This window comes from Aythya fuligula, chromosome 7, assembly GCF_009819795.1.
Source record: "Aythya fuligula isolate bAytFul2 chromosome 7, bAytFul2.pri, whole genome shotgun sequence".
NCBI lineage: Eukaryota > Metazoa > Chordata > Aves > Anseriformes > Anatidae > Aythya > Aythya fuligula.
The window spans coordinates 23,000,512-23,027,438 of record NC_045565.1 but is presented as its reverse complement, the minus strand read 5'-3'; the positions used below and the strand labels follow the sequence as shown (position 1 = coordinate 23,027,438).

The 26,927-nt window shown below is 62.1% G+C and overlaps 5 protein-coding genes across 6 annotated transcripts; 2 read left to right on the top strand and 3 right to left on the bottom strand.

Annotated features, from left to right (window-relative positions):
- Positions 1-6,971: 6,971 nt before the first annotated feature.
- SLC25A28 (solute carrier family 25 member 28) lies at positions 6,972-11,294 on the bottom strand. The gene is made up of 4 exons (XM_032191769.1): positions 10,986-11,294; positions 10,409-10,637; positions 9,544-9,600; positions 6,972-8,078 (listed from the first exon to the last, which is right to left on the bottom strand). The coding sequence occupies exons 1-4, from the start codon at positions 11,292-11,294 to the stop codon at positions 7,561-7,563; spliced, it is 1,113 nt and encodes a 370-aa protein (XP_032047660.1). The 3' UTR covers positions 6,972-7,560.
- A 517-nt stretch (positions 11,295-11,811) lies between these two features.
- On the top strand, positions 11,812-16,173 carry ENTPD7 (ectonucleoside triphosphate diphosphohydrolase 7). The gene is made up of 11 exons (XM_032191206.1): positions 11,812-12,089; positions 12,172-12,377; positions 12,452-12,602; positions 12,897-13,000; positions 13,142-13,198; positions 13,365-13,513; positions 13,589-13,755; positions 14,076-14,400; positions 14,503-14,588; positions 14,690-14,851; positions 14,977-16,173. The coding sequence occupies exons 1-11, from the start codon at positions 11,812-11,814 to the stop codon at positions 15,194-15,196; spliced, it is 1,905 nt and encodes a 634-aa protein (XP_032047097.1). The 3' UTR covers positions 15,197-16,173.
- Positions 16,174-16,988: 815 nt separating this feature from the next.
- LOC116491399 (V-type proton ATPase subunit e 2) lies at positions 16,989-17,829 on the bottom strand. The gene is made up of 4 exons (XM_032191308.1): positions 17,707-17,829; positions 17,563-17,610; positions 17,336-17,465; positions 16,989-17,140 (listed from the first exon to the last, which is right to left on the bottom strand). Exons 1-3 carry the CDS (start codon positions 17,808-17,810, stop codon positions 17,372-17,374), a joined length of 246 nt encoding a protein of 81 aa, XP_032047199.1. The 5' UTR covers positions 17,811-17,829; the 3' UTR covers positions 16,989-17,140; positions 17,336-17,371.
- A 350-nt stretch (positions 17,830-18,179) lies between these two features.
- On the bottom strand, positions 18,180-22,132 carry LOC116491328 (cytochrome c oxidase assembly protein COX15 homolog). Its single transcript, XM_032191205.1, has 8 exons — positions 21,930-22,132; positions 21,551-21,673; positions 21,115-21,301; positions 20,716-20,883; positions 20,164-20,245; positions 19,667-19,821; positions 18,630-18,743; positions 18,180-18,408 (listed from the first exon to the last, which is right to left on the bottom strand). Exons 1-8 carry the CDS (start codon positions 22,130-22,132, stop codon positions 18,277-18,279), a joined length of 1,164 nt encoding a protein of 387 aa, XP_032047096.1. The 3' UTR covers positions 18,180-18,276.
- Positions 22,133-22,226: 94 nt separating this feature from the next.
- Positions 22,227-26,927, top strand: CUTC (cutC copper transporter). 2 transcript variants are annotated; one of them, XM_032191326.1, is made up of 9 exons: positions 22,227-22,264; positions 22,542-22,613; positions 22,705-22,764; positions 22,952-23,161; positions 24,109-24,144; positions 24,567-24,700; positions 25,382-25,409; positions 25,808-25,913; positions 26,524-26,927. In XM_032191326.1, the coding sequence occupies exons 2-9, from the start codon at positions 22,544-22,546 to the stop codon at positions 26,633-26,635; spliced, it is 756 nt and encodes a 251-aa protein (XP_032047217.1). In that variant the 5' UTR covers positions 22,227-22,264; positions 22,542-22,543; the 3' UTR covers positions 26,636-26,927. The 2 variants fall into 2 exon arrangements, with proteins under 2 accessions (XP_032047217.1, XP_032047216.1); XM_032191325.1 differs by having other exon boundaries at positions 22,705-23,161.

Below are 26,927 nucleotides of genomic sequence, written 5' to 3'. Positions count from 1 at the left end.
GGGCCGGCGCTGGGAGAGGATGCGGCACGCCCAGGCGATTGTTTGCTGGATGGCAGCAAGGTGTCGCGGGAGAGGAAGCCCAGGCTCCGCTCTTGGCTTTCGGAGATGAGCGGTTAAGGCCCCGCGGTCTCGTGGGTAGAAACAGGATAGCCAAGAACAAAGATAGGCAATGTCCTCCCTCCGCGGCAGCAGCAAGCTGAGATTTGTCTCTGCCGTAGGAAAGAGCTGCATTTTCCTCCATGTTCTGCCAGACTGCTGTTTGCAAAAACAGGGGACCCCGTGCGAGTTCACGCCTCGGTGAGCAAGCTGGAGGAACGGAAACCACAGAACAACCTCCTCCAAAGTTGGGGCGTGTGAGAAGAGCTGCCTGCTTTGCACAGCCCCTCCAAGTAAGTGATAGATGGTCAGAAACCCACGGCACCCCCAGCAGCACCCAGAGGCTCTGGTCGAGATGCACACACCTACAGCCACTCTCTGGAGCGCGGCCACTCGAGCAAAGCACAGGGCGCACACACACACACACACGCCCCATGGCCGTGCTGCAAGAGGCAACGCCAGGCAGTACCGGCATGACGAAGCACCAACAGCCCCAAGCATTGCCGTAAGCATGAGTTTAGTCTCATGGGCACCCCACTTATGCCCGGTGACACCCATGTGTGCTCCCCAGCCCTGCCATCCCCACTTGGGGCCAGACCAGCACGCAGCTGCTGCTCTTCCAGGGCCTAAGGGATGCCAAGAAGCCTGGCTGCAGGCTGCTGAGGCACGGTGGAGGGAGTTCCTGGATGTCCACCATAGCAAGCCCCGCTCCTGGATAGATCCCAGCTGTCCCACCAGCTCAGGCTGGGGGAGTGGGAGGGGGGCAGGGGCTCGGTGGGAGGGATCCAGCCCCCCGAGCTGATGGGGAGGATGGAGCGGCCAGCGGTGCTGGGGAGCTGGGAGCGGGGCGGCGGAAGTGAAGCGCTCCAAAGAGGAGGAACAGCCGGCGGAGGCCGGTGGGAGGGAGGTGGTGGGAGACTGCAGATTGGCCAAGCGGCCCAGGGAGGAGAGACACAATGGAGGGAAGTCGCTGCGTGGCCACGCTGGAGGCAGCGCCCGCCCGTGACGCACCTCGTCCCATGGCGCCCCGCGCCGAAGCGGGGCGCTGCCAGATGCACCCGAGGCGAGGGGTGCAGACCATCGGCGGGACTCCCTCCTGCATGGTCCTGTGGTGGCGGTGGCAGGGCTGGAGGAACATCAAGGAGGCAGAAAGCCATGGTCAAGGGGTAGGGGTCGTGTGTTGTTCCATGCCGCTCAAACAGGGATTCACTGAAAGCGCTGGTTGATTCTGGGCAGGGCTGAGGTTGCCCAAAACACCGCGCTGGCTTAAGGCTAAGGAGGGGTTGGGCGAGGAGGCCAGGATTTAACCACCAGACCTCAGGTCCACTCCTTGCATGGGCTCAAATTCCGATTTTCATCCAGGCTTCCTAGCCAAGGAGGAGCCCATGAGCTTGCCTCTGCCCACTAGGCTCCGATGACTGCCAGGAAGGGGCTGCTCAAACCCCAGTCGCAGCTGGTTTCCTACGGCCTCTGTCCTGCTCAGGATCACACAGGAGCAGCACAGCTCCCTCTGGAGCACTGCAGATGTGCTCCGGTTTCCTCTACTTCCCGACATCTTTTTCCACTTCTCCCTTCCAAGCCTTGTGGTCATCTCCTCCCTCGTGCACTTCATCCTTCCTGGTTTATGGTGTGCTTGCAGGCATCAGCGGGGAGCTTGCCTGGGCACAGGGTGAGACATGTGGGGGCCCAGGCTGCCTGCAGACCCCGTTCTAACCCAGGCACAGTCACTGTGGCCTTGGCGAAGGGATCTGGGGACCCCACAGGAGCCCTCAGTGCTCTGAGGGAGTACACTGGGAGCTCCCCCCTGCCTACACAACGAGGGGTTGCTGCCCAAGCCCTCCCCAGTGCTGAGAAAGCTGTGGCCAGCCATGGATCAGGTAAATAAATTAAAATATCAGTGGCTGTGCTGTGCAGCAAGGCTCTCTCACACCACTTGCCTACCAGCACAAGCGCCAGGGAGTGCCTGTTTTTCGTGGATGAGTTACTGATGGCCCCAAACCCTTCCGAGAGCCTGCCCAGCGCACCGCGAGATGGCCACGCCTGACTTAGCAGGGGGGGCTCCTGCATTTTTCAGCCTGATCCCTGCACTGACCAGAGCGAGTGCAGAGCTGCTCCAGGGGGCTGAAGCAACCCACCCGGGGATGCCCCATCGCCGTGCGCCCCCCAGCACAGAGCTGTCCAGAGGCCACCATCCGGAGGCCACCCGCACCCCTGGCCGGCTGGGGGCTGCGCGATAAAAAAGCCGCGAGCGCTTTGCAGGGGTGCCGGGGCTGCGGGTGCCGGCCGGGACCCCCGGGCGCCCCGTCTCCCAGCTGGGACACTGTCACCGGCCTGTCCCCAAGCGAGATCCGCCACCGCCACCTATCGGCAAGCGCACGGGGCCGGGCTGGGGGCAGGCACCACGGTGTCCTCGTGTCCTCGCGGCTGGGTTTGGGTTGGTGCTGGGGAGCTCAGCACCTCCCCTAGCCCCAGCCGTGTCCTTGTGCCCGGCCGCTTGCTGGCTCTGTAAGAGCCGGGGAGCTTTAGCCCCTCTCCACCCCAAAGCGGTGCCGGCCCCCCCAGGCTGGCAGCATCCCCAGAGCCTCCCCCCCGACCCCGCTCTGCCCTCAGCCTCCAGGCACCGCGCTGCCCCCGCGGGTCCTGCCCCAAGGACATCGAGGACACGGAGAAGGACATCGAGGACATGAAGGACAGCGGGGACGGGCGCTGTGCGCAGCCTCTCACAGCTCCGGGCTGCAGAGGGAGCTGTGCCCCTGCTGGAGCCGCGGCCCGATTTTGGCCCAGCTCCCTGCTCCTGTCCCTTATAGCCCCTGGCAGGGCTCCAGGCGACGGGCTGCCAGCCTCTGATGGGCACCCAAAGGTGCTGGGGGCAGAGAAGACGGCTTGGGTTTGCATTTCTCCTTGCACACTGTGCTGTGTTAAACGTGGTCGGTGCCTTGCCCAAAGGCAACGTCAGCACCTGTGCCATGAGCACCCCGGGGAAACAAGGGTCTGAAACAGCCCCCAAACGTTCCCATCACACAAAGACACAGTGAGAGCAGCCCCAGCCATGGGATGTCATGGGTGGCTGTCTGGATGGCCTCTTAAGTGCCCACAAAGCAGGTTTTCAGCCTTGGCTTTACCTTTCAGGCTGTTAGGTGAAGCCTGGGCTCCCCTCCTGCCTGCATCCCCACGATGTACGGCAGAGCCTGGGACCTGCACGGGCAGGGGTTGTCCCCCAGCTGCTCCAGCAGCAGCAGGGGTCAGCAGGCAGCCTCCCAGAGCCCACCAGGGGCAACGTCTGCTCTGTGTCCAGGCAGCCGCAGCTCCTGAGTTTACCACCGCTGCAGGGCCGTGGGGTCATGAGAACTTGTATAACTTTATTGGGGTCTGACAGAGCCCTGAGGAATCCCAGAAGCAGCGCAGCCGGGGCTGGGGGAGGCTGTGAGGGCACCCCCCTGCTCCCCGCAGGCGCCAGACACCCCCCTCCTGCCGAGCAGGGCTGGCAGGCACCAGCTGCCCCATGGCAGAGAGGTTAGGGCAGGAAATTTTGGGGTACTGCAGGGTGCAGGCAGGGATGTGGTGCAGCAGTGCAGAGCCCACATCCCCCTCCTCTCTGCCACTGAGCCAAACTGGCAAAGGGGTGGCTTGGACTCAGCACCCAAGGCTGGATTTGCTCAGGAGCCCCCCAGGCACAGGACAGCCATGCTGAGGGGATCTCCCCATTTTGCCCTGGGGGAGAGGAGACCCCTGGCCCAAGCAGCTCATCCCCCAGCCCTGCCCTCAGCCTGCACTCAGGCATCTCGAGTTACCCCAGCGGGCGGCTGGGTCTCACTGCAGCTCCAGCTACTCCTGGCAAGGCAAGTGGGGGCTGCCCGAAATAGCCTGGGCTCGTGCCACGGCGGGGCTGCCATGCCCCCAAATCCATCACCTGGGGCAGGGCTGGCAGCGCTGCCCCACTCTGCCCTGCTCGGGGGCTGTGGGCTCGCCCCCACCCAGCACCAGCAGCGGGATGAAGCTGGAGGGACAACGGGACATGGGGACGAAGGACAGCAAGAGGCTGGACGTGGCTGGGGATCCTGCAGGGGGGTGAAACGGGGTTGTCTGCGGAGCTGCGATGGGCTGAGCGCGGCTCCCTCGCTGGAAGGCCAAAAATAGCCTGGTTACTCAGAAGAGGCTGTAGGAGGGATTTCACATGAAGCACAGCCAAATGCCGAGGAGGCCACAGGCCCAGCCTCGTGCAGCGGGGCTCCAAGGAGGTGTCACCGGACCCAGGAAGGGCACCCAACCCCCAGCCAAGCCCCCCAGGGGGAGGCAAAATCCCTTCACTGCAGGCAGGGGACGTGTTTGTGGGGATGCCACCACCATGAGCAGGGGCTGGAGGTGCTGCTATGGGGCTGGCTGGTCACTGCAGGAGCCTGCACCCGGGGCTCACAGCACCATCATCACCGGTGAGAAACCAAGAGCAGCAGCCTTCCCCAGGAGGTGTTTCTGGCACTACCCGTAGTGGGAAAAACCCCACAAGTTAGAGGGGCTCAGGGGATCAACCAGACACCCTGCTAAGAGAGGTGGCAAAAGTGGGACTTCTGTCCAACTGAGATGGACCCAAACGCACACAGTCACAGCAGGACCGGGGGCTGACCAGAGGACCTAAGGAAGCCTTGTCAACACAATTAAGAGACAGCCTCTGAGCATCCTTGATGCCCAGTTCAGGGTTTCTGACACTGTACCCACACTGGGCTTGGTTTGAAGCCATCTCGTGGCGAGGAGCACCCAGCTCCACGTGCTGCAGGCAGCGCCAGCAGCAGGCACGCTCCCTCCTGCCCTCCACGGCCCATGCATGGTGCTGGAGCTGCTCCTCGGGCCGGCTGCTGGCCCAGGGCAGAGGTTCAGCTCCGAGGATGGAAGGAGACAGCAGCAGGACAGGGGATTTTTCCACTCTTCCATGGCTTGGCCACAGGGGATGTCTGGAAAGCCCCTGGATGCTCCCGTGCAGCGCTGCGGTCCCTGCAGTGCCACCACCCCGGGGCTGCTCTGCGGGCACTGGCAGCGCCCTGCTGCTGCTGGGTGAGCTGGCAAAGCCCCAGCAGAGCAGGCAGGCCGTGGCCCGGTGGGAGGAAGGCAATATCTCCCCTGTGCCGTGCTGAGTTATTATACCCCCCTTCCCGGGGGTCCCGCTCCCTCCCCCAGCCTGTCTGCGGGCAGCTGTTCCTGGAAACGCCCCTCCTCATCCCGCAGTCACCTTCACTCATGCCTTCGCCCACTGACATTTATAGAGCCTCTTCCAGCGGCCGAGGGGTTTAGCAGCACGAATCTCAGCCCGGCCCCTGCCTGTGTTTATGCCTTTCCCTCCGAGGCATCTGCAGTGGCCCCGGTGCGAGGGCTGGAGGTGAAGCTGCGGCTCTGCTCCGGCCCCGAAGCGGCTCTGCTGGGTCGTGCCCGTCTCCTGCTGCCTCACTGCTGGCAGAGCCCAGCCCCGCGCTGCCCGCTAATCCTCCCTGGGTCTCTCCCAGCCTTTTCTGCTGCTCGGATTCCTCCCTCTTGGGTGGAGGAGCCGCAGGGCTGCCAAATCTTGCAATACTCGGGTTATTTCTTAAAGCCCCAGCTGTTGAAACGGTGGGGAGACCGGAGGCTCACCGGCTTCCCGGTGGCTTTTGTTTCTTTAAGGAGCGCCTGATCCTCCTGCCTGTGCAGAACAAGCCGGGCACAGGAGCCCACAGGGCACAGGAGCCTGCAGCCCAGGCGGGGAGCAGCAGGCAGGCACGCAACCACGCAGGGCTGCTGCCAACCCCGTATCCCCTCCGCACCCAGGGACACGCAGAGTGGTGAGGGCAGAGCCCCCAGCACCCCGTGTGGGGCAGCCCCGAGCCCCAGGGACGCTGGCAGGCAGCACATACCACGGCTGTGAGCACATTTCCTCCAGGGAGTTATTCCAGGCATGGCCCGTCCGTGGGATGGATGCCCCTCCTGCAGGCACGCAGGGAGCATCCCTCTGGGGCCAGGCGTCCCCACGGCACCCCACAACGGGATCCGTGGGCTCTGTAAGGCGGTACAAGCAAGCAAGGCATCAGTGCTCTGCACGTGGCCCCGTGGTTCCGCCTTGTTGGTCCGAGCTGGGTGGGACTCCGACAGAAATCAGTGTCAACATGGCTAAGAAAACAGTTTAAAAAAAAAAAAACAAAAAACAAAAAAGGTAATTTAATATTATTGAGAAAATATTGCGCAACTGTGTTTGCAGGGTTTTAAAACGCCCATCAAAGCACAAACTGGTCTACCCCAAATCAGGAGGCAGGAGCTGTGCTGAGCCCCGAATCCCCTATATCCCTTATGTGAGGACAGTGCAGAAACCCTCTGAGGGCCCTCCAGTGTCACCCAGCACTGAATTGCTCACTGCAATTCAGGCTGCTGCCCTGCCCGGCTCTGCTCTGCCCCCAGCCTGGCCAGTGGGGCTGGCACACGGCCCCAGGAGGGGAGAGGCTGCAGGGGAGAGGCAGGATGATCCCCAGCGGGGTAGTGCAGGACCCTCGGCCTCGCTGCTGTGAGGTGAAGCTGCTCTGATCTGCCCCATCCAGCCTCATGGCAGCAGTGGCGCAGGGCTGCAGTAACGGGTACTTGGCTGTACGGAGACTTAGCAGGGGGCTGGGCTGAGAGCACTGCGTTCCTCACGGACTTTCTTCCACTATTTAACGCCTTTCTCCATCAAACTGCTGAAAAAGATGTCCTGCCCTTCACACAAGGACCTCCAAGCATGTGGGTGAATCTGCCCGCTGCTGCTCCCAAGGCCCTGGCAGACAGCGTCCCACCCCCCACCCTGATGAGAGCCACAAAAAAAGAGCCCAGCGCTGGGCAGTCAGAAGGGTCTGGTGCCACCCGAGAGCAAGAAGGGGATGCGACCATAGAGCAGAACTGTTTTTATTGGAGGTGTCAAGAGCAGGAACATTAACAAACCTACGACTCCCCTCCTCAAGTGCCATCCTTCCCCACCCACCACCACCACCACCAGGGCAGTCAGCGTCATGTGTGCGTGCTACAAGACAACGGCAAGGCTTACACTTTACTTCAGCCAAAAGCCAGACAAAGCCTCCAGCATCCCCGGCGGAGCCGCTGCCCCCTCCTCGGCGACTGAGCTGAGCTGCGGCCCCGCCAGTGGCAGGGCAGGACATTCACCTTCCCCTCCAAGCAGGGGCGAGCTTTGCAGTAGAGGAGGCTTTTGTTACGGGAAGGAGAGGAGCACAGCTCCACCGAAGTGCCAGGGGACGTGACCTGGGCTGCAGCTCCCAGCAGGACATCTCTGAGGGCCCGGGAGAGAGCCAGCCGTGCAGCTGGAGCAGAGCTGCAGCAGCCCCGGGCAAGAAATAGCATTGCTGAACCCCGAAGGGCTTTGCCGCCCCCTCTCTTCAACACAAACCAAACCGAAAGGGAGAGGGTCAGGAGACAAACCAGGAGGGGAGATGAAGCAGGTCTGGAGTCGGGTTCAGCTCTGGCTCACTTCCCAGCCCGACGCTCTTCCTGGCGCTTGGTGAGGATGTACTTGAAGAACTCGTACACGGACCAGGCGATTGCCGTCGAGGGCATCTGATAAATGACTCTGGCCTGGACCCCTCTGAAGTAGGCAGTCACACCGCCCACCTGGTACACCGTCCTGAAGGCATTGGCCATGCCTGTGATGTGTCCGCTGATGTTGGAGCTCAAGGCCAGGGATTCCTGGGTGTTGAGCAGCGTTTTGCAAACGTCCAAAGGCGTGGTGGCAGCAGCAGCGACGGCCCCTGCGCAGGCCCCGGAGACCACGTGGGAGCCTGGGTTGTACTGTCTGTGGGGGTTGAGCTGCTCCTGCAAGAACTCGTAGGTCATGAAGTGAATGGCTTGGAAGGGGATGTTCATGGTGAGCTGGGTGGTGTAGCTGCGGTAGAAAGCTCCAGCCCCTTCGTTGCGCCACACAGCCCGCACACAGTCCGTCACGCGCTGGTAGGGCGAGTTGTACATCTGCATCCGCTGCTTGACCACTTGGGACAGGCGGCAGCAGCAGCAGCAGCAGCCGGGACCCGGGCGCAGAGAGGAAGAGGAGAGAGAAAGGGTAAGGGTGAAGGCAGGCTCCCTGCAGGTGCTCGGCACTTCAGTCACGCTGGCTCAGGAGCTAAAGGCACACAGCTCCGGCCAGCAGCGTCCCGGCAGGGCTAGGCCAGTTTTCCATTTCCATCTGCACAAGGCAGCGCCGTCACAGCACCACCTGCACACCCTGCAGCCCGCTCCAGGGCACGTCCCCATGGCCAGGTGTAAGGTTTGCCACCCGACGTGTGCACCCCCTCCACTCCACGCCACCCACCTCTCCCCACCTGCCCCTACCGACCCACTGTGCAGGCAGAGGAAGCCCCCTGCAGTTACTCTGTTATTTCCCAGATTTCTAGGTCTGTGTTATCCTGTCCCTCCTCGGCCACCCCCATTCTGCAGCACGCCTGACCCAGCCACCCCGCGGCAAGAACTGGACACCAAAATCCCCCCCCGCGAAGGAGCGGAGCCCAGCACAGCCTCCAGCTGCCCGGCCTCCCCTAACTTAACGTGTCCAGCAGGAGCTAAAAACGGTGCGCCTACAAATGCTACAGCCAGGGTAAGAAGAGTAGCTCCAGGCAAGGAATGACAACCGACCAGCCGAAGCAGCTGCCTGCTCCCGAGGGGCAGAGCCCAGTGGCAGGCAGGAGGAGGCCTTGCTGCCGGCAGGGGGTTCTGCAGGAGCGACACAGCCTGGGTCAGCTGGAGCTGGCTGCGGGGCTCCTGGCCAGGGCTGCCAGGCTGCGGGCACGGCCCCGCTCAGCACCGTGTGTGGTGCTTGCCACCGCAGCTGCTACCGCGGATCTTTACTCGCCTGCTGTCACGAGCCTCCCAGTTGTACGAGGAAGGAGTCTGTTCATCGCTGTCTGTACTCATTATCCCTCCCCCGCTCCTCCCGCCGCCTTCACAGACATTAATCAATTAAAAATCTTTCTCCTGTTTCCAAACCAAGCTTAACAAAGTCAGTGCCTTCCAGACATTCCCTAAGTTATCTTTTCTCCAGACTTCAAGGTGCCTTTTGTCCCTCAGCTTTTTCTTTTTCATCCTCACCACGTACCTAGAACCATATCACATCTTCCCAAGGAGCTTTAACCACAGCCTTGTCTGGTTTCAGTGCACTTGGAATGACTTTGAGAGTAAGGATCACGTCTCTCTTGCTTTCTCTGCTGCTCCAGCTAGCTGGCAGCAGCAAAAAACCTTGCCTCCCTCCCTGCTCCTCCTCAGCTGAGGTTTGCTGTGCTCCCCAGAACGAATTCCCTCCACTTCCCAGCTTTGTAAGTGGCAGCCACTGGGCTCCTTAAATGCAGCCTATGCTGACCCCCAAAGGATCCCTGGGGTCAGGCGAGCAAGAAGGACAGAGGGATGGGGGCAGCCCGGGCAGATCCCACTCCTAGACCCCCGGCAGGGCAGGCTCATCGTTACCTTCTGCAGGGTTCATCGCCGCGTCGTGGAGCAACGTTGCTACACACCCGGCTGCACCTGCAAAACAAGAACTGCCACATGTGAGGGGAGGAGGTGGCGAGAGACCCCGGGGCTCCACCACGACCCCGAGTCCCCCGCCAAAGCAAAGGAGGAAGTCCCCCCGCAGAGGAGGGCGAGATCCAAAGGCAGCCTCCATCTCCTGTCCGGAAGGCGGGCTGGTCCTCAGCAAATCCCACCCGAAAAAGAGTTCAACAGAGAGAAGAAGAGGAGCGCGACAGTCTGTCAAGTCTCGTGGGCCGGCCGGGACTCCCTCAGTCCCAGCCCTCGCAGGCCACCGACTCGCAGGGGTCCCACAGGACGAGGGTGGCTGTACCCAGCACCACGCGGGAGGAGGAACCAGACAGCATTTTGCTGCACACCCGCCGAGGACGGGACTTGCCCAAAAGCACCACAGCACCACCAGCCCTGACCCCGCTGGGCGGGCTCCTGCACCACCAACCCACGCAGCCGCGGCCGGTCCCCGCTCATCCATCGGCGGCTCCCATCTGCGGGCATCCGTCCTCGGGGGCCGGCGGCTGGCCACTGACCTGCGTCGAGCCACGGATACCTGGGAGCAGCTCGGGCGGGCACAGGAGCAGGCGGAGGCACGAGCAGCGCTTCGCCCGGCACCGCTAGCTCGCGGCTGCAGAGAGCACAGGGCTTTAGCACATCCCTGGCCCCGCCACCCCCGCGGGGCTGCCTGCCCCCTCCCCGCCGCCCCGCAGCCCCCTGCCCGCTCCCCTCCCCGCCGTCCCCAGCCCCCGCTCGCCCCGTGTGCCTGGCGGGGCCCCGGAGGAGGGCGGCGGGGCCCCGTCGGGACGAGTACCGTTGGCCACATGGCTATTGCCCCCCGCGTGGATCACGTCGCTCAGTGTCTTTTTTAACTTCTCGTAGCAGGCGAAGTAGAGGGCGTGCGCCGGGCCGGCTCCGGTGGCGGTGATGTTCATGCCCCGCATGGGCCTCCAGACGCCCTCGGTCCGCACGATGCGCCACAGGGCCTCCAGCACGTTCCGGTAGCGGGCGGCGGGCTCCGGCCGCAGGCTCTGCATCCGCGTCTGGAAGGCAAACCCCGGGCGGGACGCCCGTCACCCCTGCGGCCCGGGGCGGGGGCAGCGGGGGGTGCACCCCCGGGACCGAGCAGCCCCGGTAGGGCACCCCCGGGTCCAACCCCTCCAGTACCGATCACCCCCGGTCTGACACCCCCGGTACCGATCACCCCCGGGTCCCATCTCCCGGGCCCAACCCCCCCGGTCCCAATCACCCCCCGGTCCCACACCCCCGGACCCTCCCCCTCCCGGTTCACCCCCCCCGGTCCCGCCCCCCTCCCCTCTCTCCTCCCCCTCCTGTGCCCCCCAGGCCCTGCCCGGTGCCCGGTGCCCGGTGCCCTCCCCCCCCTCCGGCACCTTGACGCAGTCCACGGGGTACATCACGCAGTGCTCCATGACGCCCGCCACGGCTCCGGCCAGCATGTGCGTGGACACGGCGGCGCCCTGCGGCAGCGCCTCGTAGTCGGGGGCGGGCGGCGAGAGCGGCGAGCGCGGCTCGGGGCCACCGGGCGCCGCCTCCACCTCCTCCGCTCCCCCCCCGCCCCGCCGCGCCCGCCCCGCGCCGCCGCCGCCGCCGCCCATGAGCAGCAGCAGGACGCGGCCCGACTCCGCGCCGCCCCGCGCGCCGGGGCTGGCGCCCGCCCCCGCGCCCGCCCCCAGCTCCATGGCGCCGCCGCCGCCGCCGCCGCCGCCCCGGCCCCGCCGCGCCCCGCCCCGCCCCGCCGCCCGGCCGGCCAATGGGCGCCCGCCCGCCCCGCCGGTCCCGCCGCCCTATTGGCCGCCTCAACTTTTCGCCCCGCCCCCGCTCGCAGCCCGTTGGCCGGCGGGCGCCGCGACCTTTGGTCCGCCCGCGGGGCCGGCGGCCTGTTCCGCTCCGCGCGGGGACGGCGCCGCGCTATTGGCTGCGCCGCGCGTCACTCCGCGCCCGCGGCGCGTGCGGTTTATTTGGGCGGCGCCCATTGGCCCGCGGGGCCGGCGCCGCGATAGGACGAAAGTCCGCGGGTGACGTCACGCGGGGGGAAGAGGGAGCGGGAGGGAGGGCGCGACGGGGGGGGCGTGGCCTGGACGCGAGGAGGAACCGATTGGCCGCGGTGGGGCAGGGGGCGGGGCCGGGCTCCGCGGGCGCCCATTGGCTGCAGGGGGAGGGGGCGCTCGGTGACGTGGCCGCGGGGCTCCGGGGGCGATGCGCGGCGGGGGCACATGGCCCGGTGAGAGCAGGGACCGGGACCGGGACCGGGACCGGGACCCTCGCCCTGCGCCCTTCCCCGGGGCTCCTCCGGTGCCCGCCCTGATCCCGCGCTCTCCCCGCAGGCTCTCCGTGCCCTGCCCGTGCCGCTCCCCGTGCCCGTGGTCCCGGCCGCGCCCGGTGGCGCTGGGGCTGGCCGCGGTCGCGGGGCTGCTGCTGCTGCTGGCCGCCGCCGCGCCCCGCCGCTGGGCTGCGCCGCCACGCCGGGGAGAGAGGTGAGTGCCCGGCGGGGTAGGGGGGTGATACCGGGGGTGGTGACACCGTGGGGGGGGGTGACACCGTTCCCGGTGCCCGCAGGTACCTGTCGCGGCTGGAGGAGCTGGCGGCCACCGACACGGAGGACGCGGCACTGAGCTACGGCGTGGTGGTGGACTGCGGCAGCAGCGGCTCCCGGGTCTTCGTCTACGTCTGGCCGCCGCACAACGGCAACCCGCACGACCTGCTGGACATCCGCCAGATGCGGGACCGCGGCAGCCGGCCCGTGGTCAAGAAGATCAAACCCGGTACGTGCGGCACCGGGCGGCGCCGGGCTGGCTCCAGGGGCTCGGGGCTCACGGCTCTCGCCATGCCTACGCAGGGATCTCGGTGGCGGCGGCTGAGCCGGAGCGAGCGACGCCCTACCTGCGGCCCCTGCTGCGCTTCGCTGCCGCCCACGTGCCGGCCCCGAAGCACAAGGAGACGCCGCTGTACGTGCTGTGCACCGCCGGCATGCGGCTGCTGCCACAGAGGTGAGCACGGCAGGGAACGGCCACAGGGAGGGTACCAGGAACGAACAGTGAAGGCTCAAGGAGGGTTGGAGCCCGTGGGGAGGGAAGTTTGGGCAGCACGGGAGCCTTGCAGCCTCCTCGAGAGGAAACGCTTTGGTTTGGAGCCCGGAGCGAGCAGCTGTAGCTTCTTTCGTTTGTTTCTTCCGGAGGGTGCTGGGGCGCGCTGCAGAGGAACTGCGCCTCTCCCTGCTGCTTCCGCGGGGAGCAGCTCTCGGGGGCTCACCCGGCCCCTGACCCCCTCCTGTGCCCCGGCAGGCAGCAAGCTGCCATCCTGGAAGACTTGGTGCAAAACATACCCCTGGAGTTCGACTTCCTCTTCTCCAAATCGCACGCAGAAGTGATCTCGGGGAAACAGGAAGGTAGGAGCTGCTGCTGCCACCTCCGCTGACTTGTCCTCGTGCCCTAGCCAGGAGCACGCAGAGCTGGCATCAGATGCAGCCACGCCGTGGGTGGGAGCATTTGCGTTCTGCCTGGGGGCAAACCCCTTCTGTCCCGCCCAGGTGTCTACGCTTGGATCGGCATCAACTTCGTCCTGGGCCGCTTTGATCACGAGGACGGTGAGTGGGGGAGCAGGCAGCACCCGGCCCTTTGGTGGCTGACCTCCGCGGTGCACGGGGAGGAGGCACCAACCCTGCCAGCGGGGCAGCAGGGTGACAGCAGGGTGACAGCAGAGGGCAGGAGCCGCCCCGCTGCCCCTCGCTGACACATGGCTGCGGGTTGCAGAGGAGGCAGCAGTGGTCACGGTAGCGGTGGGGGACCAGGCGGAGTCCCTGGTGCGGAAGCGCACGGTCGGGATCCTGGACATGGGGGGCGCCTCCCTGCAGATCGCCTACGAGGTGCCCAGCTCCGGAGCCTTCTCCTCCCCGCAGCAGGTGTGTACCTAACCGGGGGACAGTGCCGGCAGCAAACCCAGGGCTGTGGCTGATCGCTGCCCTCTGCTTCCTCAGGAGGAGGCTGCCAAGAGCCTGCTGGCGGAGTTCAACCTGGGCTGCGACGTGCAGCACAGCGGCCACGTGTACCGCGTCTACGTCAACACCTTCCTGGGCTTCGGGGGCAATTTTGCACGGCAGCGCTACGAGGAGCTGGTGCTGAACCAGACCCACGCCCACAGCCGGTACTGCTGCCGCGCCTGGAGGCGCCCCGTTGCGAAACGGGCACCGGGGCCTTCCCGGCGCTCGCTCCCCCTTGGATTTGCCCCAGGAGCCGCCTGCGGTGATAACGGCTGCCACGGCCACGCTGGCAGCAGCGGGGTGCCAGCAGCACGGGCTTGGGCCTCACGTGGCACCCGAGCGCTGCCCTCAGAGCCCGGCAGGTTTATCAGTGCCACCGCCCGCTGCCTTCCCCTCCTCCAGCAGGGATTCCCTCAGCACGTCGTCCCGTTGCGTCCCCACCTCCAGCTCTTTCCTCACCTCTCATTTCTCGCTTCTTCCCCAGGCTGCACGGCCAGCAGACAGGGCTGAGCGCCGAGACCCCCTTCCTGGACCCCTGCCTGCCCGTGGGGCTGGAGGACACGGTGACGAGGGGCGACCGAACGCTGCACATGCGCGGGCGAGGGGACTGGCAGGCCTGTGCCAAGCTGCTGCAGCCCCTCCTGGGGGGGGCCAACAGCAGCCAGGACTCCCTAACGGGGGCCTACAAAGCGCCCATCGACTTCAGCAACAGCGAGTTTTATGGCTTCTCCGAGTTCTTCTACTGCACCGAGGACGTGCTGCGCCTGGGGGGCTACTACAACGCCCCCACCTTCACTGCTGCTGCCCAGGTGAGCGCTGCCCCGACCCAGGGGACAGGGAGGCACTGTTATGGTGCTGGGAGGGAGTGGGGGATGTTCCTTGGGGCTGAACCCCAACTTCTCCTTCCCCAGGAGTACTGCAGCCAGAGGTGGGAGGTGCTGACCCAGCGCTTCCGCGGTGGCCTCTACTCATCGCACGCAGATGAGCACCGAGTGAAGTAAGGGGCTGTGGCTGTACCTCTGGGGGGCCCTGGTGGGCTCGGCTTTGAGTCCAGCCCTGCAGCCACATCTGGCTGATGCTGCCGTGTGCTGTCCGCAGGTATCAGTGCTTCAAGTCAGCCTGGATGTACCAAGTCCTTCACCAGGGCTTCCACTTCCCCCCAGACTACCCCAGCCTGCGCACGGCCCAGCTGGTGTACGACCGGGAGGTGCAGTGGACGCTGGGCGCCATCCTCTACAAGACAAGGTTTCTGCCACTCAGGTAATGCAGGAAGGAGGAGAAGTAGCTCCGGGGCTGTGCAGGGAGGGGTGGCAGCAGGACAAGGGCTCTCAGCAGCACTCCGTACCCAGCGCAGCTCCCCCTGACTCCAACTCTCCTCTCTGCAGGGATCTCCGGCAGGAGAACATCCGGCAAGCGCACGCCTCGTGGCTGCGCCTCTCCTTTGTCTACAACCACTATCTCTTCTTCGCCTGCATCCTGGTGGTAGCGCTGGCCATAGTCCTCTACCTCCTGCGGCTGCGCCGCATCCACCGGCGGCAGCAGCTCGACGCGCTGTGGCTGGACAAGGTGGTGCTGCTGCCGCCGGGCCAGGCGGGCGGGCCGTGACCCCGGGGGTGCACCCGCTGGCCAGCTGCACCTGCAAGACCAGGACTGAACTCCAGCCTGGGCTCTCAGGGCTCGGACACTTCCTTGAGGACCATCTCAGCTCTGCACTCCGTCATCTCCTCCTCAGAACCAGGGACTGGGGGACGAGGCAGCCCAATGGACAGTGAAGCCCTCCTCTCAGCCTCACCCCAGTCCTAATCTTTGCATTCCTTGGCCTCTGGCCTTCACCTTGCTGCAGGGGGTAGAGAAAAGCCTTTTGCTGCCACAGCAGGGTCGAACTGCAGCCCCTGCTGGTCCCTGGGAGAAGCAGGACTTCCCTGAGGCAGCCCAGTCGGGGCTGCAGCCTGAAGGACCAGGCTATCCTGACTCAGTCCCCAGTTTGCAGAGCAGCTCGGTGAGGAGGTGCTGCAGCCCGTGGCCTAGGCTGGCCTTTCCCCAGGCTGGTACAAGCATCAGGGCTCAAAACGTTACTGCAGGAACCCCTGAGCCAAAAGTTCCCCCGAGCTGCTCTGCTGGGGCTGACCCAGCTCCGAGCCTTCCCTCTTGGTGCTGTGCTGTGTGCTGCAGCCTCCCCTCCCCAGAACAATCCTCCTGCAGTCTTAATTGGTACCCAGGCACAGCACTGAGGGCTCAGGGACTGTTTCCCAAGGCCCCACCAAAGCAGACTGTGCTTCCTTTCATTCCTTCCCTCCTAAGCATGGGGCATCCCACAGTTAATCGGGCACTAAGTGCAAGGACCAGTGGTTCTTGCCCCGTGAACGCAGGCTGGGCCTGCCTCTGGGGCAGCCACCTCACTCCAGCTGTGCTGGGGGTGCAGGGGGGCAGCTCAGGGCTGGGGCTGCCTTCTGCATCCCTCTGTGCACCCGCACAAGCCCTGTTCCTCTGGGGCTGGAGTCCGGACCAACCAAAACAAGCCCTTTACTTTTACTTGAATTCATCTGTGACCATTCCTGTAGCAATAAAAAAAAAAGCCTTGAGCCATCCAGCTGTTGTCTTGTGCTCTAGAGTGAGATCCAGCCAGGGGGCTGCAGGCATGCCCGTGAACCCGCAGCCCTCTGCCTGGCGTTGGTTCACGTGGCTGGGACTTGCTGCTGGTGTGGGGCAAGGGAGGTGCCTTGGTGCCAAGAGCTGCTCTGCACAGCTGAGCTCACTGAGCAGCTGTGATCCTCCCAAATAATGCTGCCCACCTCTTTCCACAGCACACGCCATGGTTTATCTGTGACCCTGGTCCAAAGGACTACCATGCAGGTGGCATCAAGGATAAGATCTGTCCTGCAGACATGCTGCCACCTTTTCCTCAACAGCTGAGGATCCCGGCCTTGTTCTCACCACAAGAGCAGGGCTAGGGGTGATGGGGGAAGGGAGACGATCAGAACAAAGCCCAGACTTCCTCTGCCTCCAAGCAAGTGACTGCTTCCAGCATCACTTACTAAAAGAAGGATTTATTTCCACAACACAAACTTAACACAGACAAATAAATAAACACAGATAAGTTATATCTGATAAATAGGGGCAAGGGACAACTCCATAAGTTCTCAGAACATGGACACGGGTAGGAATGATGGCAGTACCTAGACACTACTGCAGCACCCTGGCTGCTGGGGCAGGAGATGACAGGGCCCCCCTCCAGCCCCAGGCTGCCAGGCAGAGCCCCTGGCCCCACACCCCAGCACCTCCTGCATCGTACCCCTGCCAGCCCGCATCCTCCTGTGGCACCAGCCTTCCCTTCTCCTACCCTCAGCAGGGACCAGGGCAGCTGCAGCCAGGGACTGATGGCAGGGAGGTTGCTGCCTGCAGGAGCTCCTCATCCCGGCCAGGGGCACTGCCTGCAGCCAGCAGGGATGCAGAGCTCAGGATGCGCTGGGGCTGTGGGTCCGGCCTCTGGCCCAGCACCTCTGGGGGCTGCCTGGGACGGGAGGGGAGATGCTGGAGCAGCAGCGGGAGCTGGGGGAGGAAGAAAGGGAGACGTTAGCACCGAGCTGTGCCCAGAGAGAGCTCAGGTGGGGGTGTGCTTGGCTTGCTGAGGCACAGCTCGGATGCAGCACCCCCACGCTGGGCTCAGCACCCCGCGGCCCCACAAACCGAAGCAGCTCCCACCCGCAGGTTTTGGGGACACGTCAGCCGTCCCTGCCCACTCACGGTGACGACGGGGGGCTCTCCGTTGGGGCGCGGGGCTCACTCCCAGAGGAAGCGCACGTACCAGACGGTCTCGTTCTTCAGCTGCGGCCCGAACAGCGGGTTGGCCTGCGCCAGGATGGCGATCAGCCAGCTGCGGACAGACGGGGGCCGTGAGGCGCGGGGCTGGGAGGGGAGGCAGGAAGGGAGGGAAGGAGGCCGGGAGGGCCGGCTGCAGGCCGGGTACTCACAAGAGGTAGCAGCACACGGCGGTGGTGACCAGCATGGTGATGATCACCCTGCGGAGACAGCGGGCTCAGGGCGCGCTGCCCGGCCCCGTTCTCCCCGGTCCCCCCCGGTTCCCCCTCGGTCCCCCCCCGGACCCCCGCACTCACCCGCGGTTGGGCCCCTTGGGCACGAACCAGGGGGCGGCGACGCCCACGAGCCCCCAGAAGGCGGAGAAGAGGACGAGCGGCAGCGCGAAGCTGTGCGCAGTCATGGCCTCCCCGCTCCGCTCCGCTCCCCGCCCGGCGCCCAATCAGCGCGCGGCGCGCCACGGCCCCGCCGCCTCCCATTGGACGAGACGCGCGGGGAAGCCCCGCCCCTTTCCCACTGCGCCGCGGCCTCAATGGGGGGGGCCCCGGCCTCAATGGGGGGGGCCCCGGCCTCAATGGGGGGGGCCCCGGCCTCAATGGGGGGGGCCCCGGCCTCAATGGGGGGGGCCCCGGCCTCAATGGGGGGGGCCCCGGCCTCAATGGGGGGGGCCCCGGCCTCAATGGGGGGGGCCCCGGCCTCAATGGGGCCCCACAGCCCGCGCCTCCCACCCTTCAAGCAGGCAGACACCAGCGGCTGGGTGACAGCAGCTCCTTTATGGCACACAGCCCGACCTCCGGCCCCGCCGCCACGGTGGTGGTGGTCACGGTGGTGGTGGTGGTGGTGGAGGTTGTGCCTCCCGGCCTCCGCGGTCACTTGGGCAGCCTCCGCAGCTCGGCCATGAGCCACAGCGCCACGCTGAGCAGCGCCAGGGAGCCCGACTGGTGTGTGGCGGCCAGCGGCGTGGGGACGTAGAGCAGCAGGGTGCTGATGCCCAGGCCCACCTGGCAGGAAGGAACAAGCGTGAGCGTGGTTGCTGACACAGCACTGAGCACAAAATTTTGACAAAGGAAGGCCCACAACCAGACCTCCCACCCTCCAAATCAGCCTGTGCAAGCAGTGCCACCTCCCAGCTCTTCATGCAAGCGAAGATCTTGCACCGCTTCCGTGATTGGGAAGGGTCTGTCTTGACCACCTTTTGCAAAGGAAATAAAATAAGAAGTACCTGCATGCAAGCCACAGCCAGTAAGGAAGCCACTGCTGTCCTGGTCCTGCGAGGGAGCGGGATCTTCCGCGAGAAGAGGTACAGCGCCGTGATGGCTGTGACTGTGGCAGTTCCCTAAAGAGGGAAATGAGGTTGTAGTGGGAAGGAAGAACAACCGCCCTTCAAGAAAAGTCCAAAGGAAAGGGGTGCAGATGCCTTTGGCTGCACCTTCCGTAGAGCAAAATCAATTCTGTGATCACTAACTGTAGGAACAGTTCATAGCCAGGACCAAATCCTGGCGTTCCCATGCCCCCCACCAGGTTAACCCTGAAATTTAACCCAAGTTACGGAGAATTCAATTTTTCTCTGAATTAACGCTTTACTTCCCAATGGCTTTTCCTCATTTCGTCAATGCATTAGGCAATGTTTTTGCCCTCTCTCCATCTGTCACCTTGACAATTAAAGGTGGAAGCTGTCAGCTGGAAAACTGATCTCATTTTCACCACTCAGCCACAGTTCCCCAGCATTATCTCATCACATGTCACACCAGATTCCTCTTCTAAATCACTTAATCCTTCCTTTCAGTCTTAGTGATGGCTTAGCCCACAGCAATGCCAGCAGCGTTACTTAATATCCAAATTGCTCTGAGCTTTTTTCCCCACAAGGCACTGTTGGTGTAAAGGAACTTGAGAAATGCTAGAGGAAGCAGACACCACTCAGTAGCGAGATTTCCAAGTTTTATTTCAACACAACATCCACAGACATTTCCGCAGCGAGGGCTACCCTGATCTGCAGCTGATGTTATGGAAAACGAGACACAAAGAAATGACGCCTGTAACTTGGGCAGGAAGACATCCTTAAGGAAGGAGACCACATTGGAAAAAAACAAATGAGTGCTAACCTCCCTCTTTCTTCGGAAGCAAGTCGGTGACAAAGCTCTCAGGACCTCAGGACGCCCTGGATATCACTCACACTGACAGAGCCACAGCCCAAAGAGGACAGCTTGGCTGTACGAAGCAACCGGGAGGAAGCAGACACAGCAGGAAGATGGCACTTACCAAGATCCTGTGATCGAACTGTACAGTGGTAGGATTCTCAAAGATATTTCTCAGCATGGGGGAGAAGGCGAGAAGGTCGTCTGGGATCCAACGTTCCCCCATTTTGGGGAAGGAATTGTACACAAGGCCAGCGTCCAGCCCTGCCACAAAGGCACCTGCAATTCCAGAGCAGAGAACAAGGCTGCTGGACGAGGTACAGACGGCACCCCGGGCACAGCTCTTAAGGGCAGCCTGACGCAAGAACACAGCCTGACCCTGAGTTTCTCTGGGAAACATATCCAGAGATCACACAGCAGCACACAGGCGGTGTGGCACATCTCTGCCTGCTCAGAACTTCCCAGTAAGTGAAGATCTTGAATATAAATGCCCTGAAAGGAATTAAGTTTTCCCAGAGAACACAGTGTTGTTTTTTTTTTTGCAGTTCCCAGTAGGCCAGAAGGGAAACAAGGCAGAGAGAAGCAAGCCATGGACAGGACAGGGATATGAAGCGGCCTTACCTGAAAGAGCCGTAAGAAAAACGAGAGCTGTGGTGCCATGAGCAAAGTGCCTCAGGCGCACGAGCTGACGGGTCTCAGGTAACTGTAAAACAAAGTGAAAAGAATTCAAGACAAGCGTTTCCAGTGCTGTTTGCAGCAAGTGAGGAAAGCTTTCATTGCATATACAGGCTGACAGGTTGGTGTGTATTTTACAGGAGGGATACAGGGGGCAACACACAGCACAGCCACACTTCAGCAGTTCCTCAAAACCACAAGTAATCAAGTCCAACCTCATGCAGAAACTGAAGTGTTAGCATAAATCATTTAATCCAGGCAGGCGGACACCCGCCTGAGCTTGCAGGAACTCTGAGACTAATCACTGTTGAGCGTGAGTATAACAGTCCAAATCAAATGAAACATCCCATAACTGTCAGCAAATATCCTTCCTACAAGCTTCCAGGAACAGGATAAAATGGAAGTAACCATCACTCCCCACACCCTTTCCTTTACCTCACATCCCCCACCCTTCAAATGTTACGCTGTGCCTTCAGCTCCTGACGCACCCCCTCGTACCTGGTGTCGCGGCAGCAGCAAAGAGAGCCCCGTCCACAGACTGGCAGAGTACAGAACCAGCGCGGAGCCGAGATGCGCTGCGAGGCGGTACTGGCTGACCCGAGGAATGTCGTAGGAATCTGGCTTTTCTTCCAGTCCACTCTTGACCATGTACCAGCCCAGCAGCCCCTGGCAAAACAACAGAGGGTGAGAGCCAGCTCCCCCATCCCATAAAAGAGAAAGTCAGAGAAACGTTAGGGGTCAAATAACTTATTTCTTCCATCCTGAACCACCTTACCAGCACTGACCCCCCTCCTCTGCCCAAAAATTTTTCATTAACCCCAGTGTTTTGACTATGCTCAGTCAGGGAATGTTCACAGGAGATAGCGCATCTATTCCCCATGGCTGCAGAGCGCTCACCTGGAAGCACACGAGCCCGCAGAGTGCAAGGACACAGCCCTTCATGGGGCGGCTGAGCCAGCCCTTCCTCCAGAAGTATGCAGCTGGCAGGATGTAGGCCAAGCCCACGACACGGCCCCACATGCGGTGTGAGTACTCCATGTACCAAATGAACTTGAACTCTGTCAGTGTCATGTCGTGATTCAGGCTGTTAGGGGTGTTAAAACAAAGAACTGCTTAATGTGGTGGCACTGTCTGGCTTCCCATGACGAGGGATCACCTTCTTCCAGAGAAGGAGGTGACAGTGATGGAGGGTGACTGCATGTGTCCACCACCAGATACACTCTGCTCGCCTCGCTGATGGTATTAGAGGGCATTCCAGTTCTCGTGAGAACTCCCAGTGCTGCACAGCCACAGGAGCGATGCTCCCAGCCCCATCCCACCTCCAAGCGCTCACATTTTGAACTCAGGGAACTGCTGGTACTTCCGGAACTCCGCTTCCCACTCCTGCTGCGTCCTCGGGGGTTTCATCTCCTTCACCAGGTGCCAGTCGACCATGGAAAGGCCGGACTCTGTCAGCCTGTGAGCAGACACGGGTCACTCCCTGAGTGTTATGTTACCGACAGCCGCTGGCTGTAGCAGACTGCACTGAGAGAGCTGGGGAAAGGGCAGGGAGCTGGGGGAGGCCCGGGGACGCCCAGAAACGCCTGCAAATCATCCCCAGCTGCCACCCCCGGCCCCCTCCCCTTACAGCCAGGGCCGGAGGCAGGTGCGAGGCTTCCACCTCACGCCCGGTGCCGCTCAGCGGGGCCCCCCCCAGGCCGGGCCGCCCTCACCTGGTGACGCCGCCCAGCACCACGGCCCCGGCCACGGCCCCGCTACAGGCGAGCAGCCACCGCCCCACGGCGGCCGGGACCGGAGCGGGCGGCGGCTGCGGCTGCTGCTGGAGGCCGAGGAGCCGCGCCCGGGCCCCGCCCCCGCCCCGCACCGGGCCCAGCAGCCGCGCCCCGGCCCCGGCGCCGCGCAGCACCCGCAGCATCGCGAGCGACCCCGGAAGTGGCGGCGCCGGAAGCCGCGGCGAGCGCTTCCGGCCGTCACCTGGGCGTCACCATGACGATCCCGCGGCACGTGACCCGGAGCCAGCAGCGACCCCCGCGCGCCGCCAGCGCAGGTGAGGGGAGGGCGCGGGGCGAGGCGGGGGCGGGGCCCGGGGGAGGTGGGCGGGGCTTAAGGGGGAGGGGGCGGGGCTTCCTCCGCCGCGCGCGCGCTGCGGCCTCGCCCCCTCGCGGCCCGGGCCCGCGCCCTCCGGCGCGGGCCCGGGCCGCGAGGGGGCGAGGCCGGAAGCGGAAGCGGAGGAGGCGGAAGCGGAAGCGCGGCGGGAGCCCAAGCGGCACGGAGGACGCCGCCATGGCGCGGCCCGGGCTGACGGCTCCGCTGCCGCCCCGCAGGCATGGAGGATGGGTTCCTCATGGAGGTGTGCGTGGACTCGGTGGAGTCGGCCGTCAACGCGGAGCGCGGAGGTGAGGCACCGGGGGCGGCACCGGGGGGGTGGCGGGGAGGACGGGGCCCGCTGTGAGCCGCTGTGAGCCGCTGTGAGCCGCCTCTCCGCAGGTGCCGGCCGGATCGAGCTGTGCGCGGGCCTCGTCGAGGGAGGAACCACGCCGAGCATGGGTGAGGCCCCGTGCCCGCACGCGGACCCCGCCGGTTCCCTCCTTTTCCCGGTTCCCCTCCCCCCGTGCCCGTTCCCCCCGGTACCCGCCCCCCCGTGCCCTCCCCAGGCCCATCAGCTGGGCCAGCACCCCCTCCCTAACCCACCTTCTCTCTCTTTCTCCTCTTCACCTCTCTCTGTCCCCGCCAGGCCTCCTGCAGGTGGTGAAGCAGTGTGTGCGGGTCCCGGTGTTCGTCATGATCCGGCCTCGCGGAGGGGATTTTCTCTACTCGGACCGGGAGGTGGAGGTGATGAAGGCTGATATCCGCCTGGCCAAGCTGCATGGGGCTGACGGGCTGGTGTTCGGGGCTCTCACTGAGGATGGGCGCATCGACACGGAGCTCTGCACGGCGCTGCTGGGTAAGAGCGTCCCTATCTGCGAATGCCGAGCTTGGTGTGGTGCCATCGTGAGCAGGTGTCATAGTTCTGTGTTGCTGTTTGTGGTGCTGTGGAAGGCACTGTGTAAGTGCCTTGGTCTGCAGGCTTTGTGTCCTTGCCCCTCTCTCCACTTTTTATCAGTATCACGTACTGTCATACCTGCAGCATATTAAATAGGTAAGAGGAACTGCAGATCAAGAGCTGCTGCTGCTCTCTCCCTTTTTCTTTGCCCTTTGTTCTTATTCTAAAGTCCTGTGACAAACTGTTAGGCCAGACCCTCGGCGTATAGCAAGAGAGGAATTTGCTTCCACATCTTTTCCATTAGCTACGTTCTGAGCCAAAGAGCACTGAGCCTTTCTCTGGTGGCATGGAACTGGGATTTTTGTGTGAGGATGGAAGTGGTGGATGGAGTACAGCATGAGAGAGGGATCTTGCCTGCATTTGCATCCATTAAAGCAATGAGGTGCTCTGCTGGGCCCAGAGTTTTCAGGGCAAGAGGCAGTTAGGTTTCTTTTTGTAGAAGTAGATAAGCTTTACCTAGTAAATTGTTGAGCACCATTGGCAAAGTTTGTTATGGACTGATTTAGAATAGAAATTAGGGGTAGTGAAAGAAATGGGACAAATCATATCTCTTGCTTTCAGAGAGCACTGGTCCTGTCCCTTTTCCTTGGTAGATGAGACAACTTCCATACTTAGTTCCTGCAGAGAAACTTGTCTGGCAAGAGTAGAGGATTTTTTCCCAACCAAAGAAGCTGGACAAGGAGGAGCAGCTGTAGCTGTGCGGTTCCCAGCAAGTGCTGGGAGTGTTCTGAGCTCCCCAGAATGGGCCTCAGAAGCCTTTTTCCTCTTTTACCTTATTTACTTTTCTGGTTCTAGCACAAGGGACTCTCCCTACCAGCCCAGACTGACCATGTGCCTTCTTATTGCAGCTGCGTGTCGTCCCCTGCCTGTCACATTTCATCGAGGTGAGTCACTGGGCACAGGGCCCTATCATGGACCAGCCTCTGCTCTGCTGACGGAAGGTGGGGCTGGGAGGTAGCTGGGCTTAATGGATGTTGGTCTTCCTTTGGAGGTGGGGGAAAGCTGTGTGTGCTTTGCAAGAGTACGCTGTGGCTGTGCCCTTTGCCCAGGAGGGAAAAAGTCCAGGGGGTCCAGGCTTGGTGGCAGTGTCACTGCCCTGTGGGGGGAGGAAATGTTGAAATGTTCAAGGAGCTGAGCGCTGCAGCCCTGCTGCGAGGGCAATGTCATAGCTGGGAGCTGTGCCTCCTTGCAGTGGTGAAGAGCTGGGAGAAGGGCCCTTCCCATCTCCGTTTCCCTCAGCTGGGGGTGGGAGTAGGGTTTGAGCAATGAGCTGAGTGATTCCTGAGCTGTTCCGTTGGTCTTGTAGCCTTCGACATGGTGCATGACCCTCAGGTGGCACTGGAGACCCTGATTTCTCTGGGGTTCGAGCGTGTGCTGACCAGCGGCTGTGACAGCTCAGCGCTGGAAGGATTGTCTTTGATTAAGAAACTTGCAGAGCAGGTGAGTGTTCCCTCTGCTCCACTGGGTCACCTCTGCTCCTCTGGCTTCTTCTTGGGCATTGCCTGGAGGCAGCTCCTGTGTGGTAACCCTGATTTCTGTGAGGGAGCTGCTGTCCAGGAGCTCTTTCCCCCCACCTCTGATTTGGCTTTAGTCTGTTTTTCCAAGTCCCTGTGGGTTGGATCCCTGAAGTCTCCTGCAGCAAGGGCTGATTGGGCTGCTCTTGCTCATGAAAAGGAGGGAGGTAAGAGTCGGTTTCAGGACAGGGCTTTGGCTGCAATTTGGGGCAGCAGTGCCCGTATGAGCTGCCCTTTAGGGCTCTGATGCTTAGAAACGTGGCTGGGAAGCTGCTGCTGTGGTTAACTCGCACAGGCAGCAGCATGAGGGCTCTTCTGGGGTGTCTCAGTTCCTGTTAGGAAAATGCAATATGTTTATGAGGGGTAGTCAGGTGAGATAGAGGCAATGGGAAATGGTGACGAGTTGCCTCAGCTGTAAGGCTTTTCTGCTTTTCTTAGTCAAAATGGGAATAGGACAAAAAAGATGGGTGAGAGTGTGAATCATAACCTGTGGTGGCATTCGTGAGCTTTCTGAGGGCACGGTACACAAGCTTTCATTGCCACCACATAATGGCACTCGGGGACATGGTGCTGTGGCAGTATCACTAATATGTTTCTCTTCTTTCAGGCAAAGGGCAGAATTGTGGTTGTGCCAGGTAATTATTATTATTTTTTTTCTTCTTATCTGTAACAGGTCCAGTTTTCTCTGGCTCCTATTCCTTAGCCCCTTGCCCTGGGTTGTGCTGCCTCATGGGGCTTTCTGAGCCCGGTCCCCAGCAGGGAGGTGCTCCTGCCCTGCTGTGAGTAAAGGCCTCAGAGCCTGCAGCTGCTGCTCACTGAAGGATCTGGGGACAGTTTTAGATCTGTGGGAGAGCAAGAACCACGGCTTCTCCCATCTCTTCACAAGCGCCAGGGTCTCCATTGTCCCAAGGGCTCTTTCCCCCTCTGTGCAGATGGCACTCATCCCTTAGCGGGTAGATCCCAGGGGTGATGGAGGGTTTGTGGCGGTTCTTTCCGTGCTGGATGTGACATAAACAGGGATTCTTCCCACCAGGGGGTGGCATCACGGAGCGCAACCTGCAGAGGATTCTGGAAGGCTCTACTGTTTCTGAGTTCCACTGCTCTGCTCGCTCAGCCCGGGACTCAGGGATGAAGTTCAGGTAACTGGTTATATTTTGACTATTTTCTCGCAATCCTGTGTAAGGGAAAAACTGGATTCACGTGAATATAAGTTTGTAGAAGAGGTGTAAATTTCAAACAGCTTTCTGGGTGCTGATTGTGCTTTTGTGGTTGGGATCGTGATGCCTGGCTCTGTTCTTCAGCGTATGCATCCAGCGGTGCTCATCATCTGGACTCAAGCTCCAAGCACAGCCAGATCCTTGGGGCATTCCCTCTGCTACTGCTGCCCTAGGGTTTGTGAGTGTGCATGTGCTTGGGAAGGCAGGTTCTGGTCTAGTTGCCTTTGACCTGTAAAACTGCTGTGTGTGGCTTTTGGGTGGCCTGTGGGAGACACCTCTGTGCACAGTGGGGAATAGTTTACATTTGATCACAGGTGTGCGCTGAGTTTCTGTAGGTGCTTTTTTTTCTGTCCTTTGAATTATTCTTCGTTCTGTCACTGTCTCTCATCTTTGTTCTGGGTGGGACTAGCAGGTATTCCGGCAACTGCTGACACTGGGGGAAATGGTATCTTTAATGTCTCACTCACTTAAATCACTTAAATCTCACTCACCTGTATCACCTGCAGCTAGTAACCAGTCGTTTTCCTTACAGAAATCCAAACGTTGCCATGGGAGCATCCTTCTCTGCCCCTGAATACTCCATAAAGGTGGCAGATGTGGCCAAAGTGAGGACCCTGAACGCAATTGCAAAGAACATCCTGTAGTGGAAGGAACTGTGCTGGGACAAGAGCGATGAGACTCCAGGGTCTTCCCTGCCACATGGACAGATGTGTACCGCTTCCGTCCTCAGGCTGCAGAGGATGCAAACTAGGTGACAAAGCCTGACGTCTCTTCCCTTGGTTTCCCCTGAGTGACCAGTCCCTGGCCTGGCTGGAAACTTGGCGTTGGCCATTTTAAATAAAAGGACTCATTTCTGGACGTTGTGGCAACAAGCTGCTCAGCAATACTAGGGGAAGAAGGGAGCTGAGCACGTAGAGGAGAACGACTTGTGTAGCA

Bases quoted from the DNA above. Each gene is read 5' to 3' on its own strand.
- LOC116491399 (XM_032191308.1), bottom strand. From the start codon at position 17,810: ATGACTGCGCACAGCTTCGCGCTGCCGCTCGTCCTCTTCTCCGCCTTC. The intron at 17,611-17,706 runs GTGAGTGCGGGG...CTGTCTCCGCAG, and splicing joins CCCAAGGGGCCCAACCGCGG to GGTGATCATCACCATGCTGG. The intron at 17,466-17,562 runs GTGAGTACCCGG...GTCTGTCCGCAG, and splicing joins GCCGTGTGCTGCTACCTCTT to CTGGCTGATCGCCATCCTGG.
- SLC25A28 (XM_032191769.1), bottom strand. From the start codon at position 11,294: ATGGAGCTGGGGGCGGGCGCGGGGGCGGGCGCCAGCCCCGGCGCGCGG. The intron at 9,601-10,408 runs GTACTCGTCCCG...CTTGTTTTGCAG, and splicing joins CAATAGCCATGTGGCCAACG to GTGCAGCCGGGTGTGTAGCA. The intron at 8,079-9,543 runs GTAACGATGAGC...GCCTGTCCCAAG, and splicing joins GGCGATGAACCCTGCAGAAG to TGGTCAAGCAGCGGATGCAG.
- LOC116491328 (XM_032191205.1), bottom strand. From the start codon at position 22,132: ATGCTGCGGGTGCTGCGCGGCGCCGGGGCCGGGGCGCGGCTGCTGGGC. The intron at 21,674-21,929 runs GTGAGGGCGGCC...GTCTGCTCACAG, and splicing joins GTGCTGGGCGGCGTCACCAG to GCTGACAGAGTCCGGCCTTT. The intron at 19,822-20,163 runs GTAAGGCCGCTT...CTGGAATTGCAG, and splicing joins TTTTCTTACGGCTCTTTCAG to GTGCCTTTGTGGCAGGGCTG.
- ENTPD7 (XM_032191206.1), top strand. From the start codon at position 11,812: ATGCGCGGCGGGGGCACATGGCCCGGTGAGAGCAGGGACCGGGACCGG. The intron at 12,378-12,451 runs GTACGTGCGGCA...ATGCCTACGCAG, and splicing joins GGTCAAGAAGATCAAACCCG to GGATCTCGGTGGCGGCGGCT. The intron at 14,589-14,689 runs GTAAGGGGCTGT...TGCTGTCCGCAG, and splicing joins GCAGATGAGCACCGAGTGAA to GTATCAGTGCTTCAAGTCAG.
- CUTC (XM_032191325.1), top strand. From the start codon at position 22,551: ATGGGTTCCTCATGGAGGTGTGCGTGGACTCGGTGGAGTCGGCCGTCA. The intron at 23,162-24,108 runs GTAAGAGCGTCC...TTCTTATTGCAG, and splicing joins GCTCTGCACGGCGCTGCTGG to CTGCGTGTCGTCCCCTGCCT. The intron at 25,914-26,523 runs GTAACTGGTTAT...TTTTCCTTACAG, and splicing joins GACTCAGGGATGAAGTTCAG to AAATCCAAACGTTGCCATGG.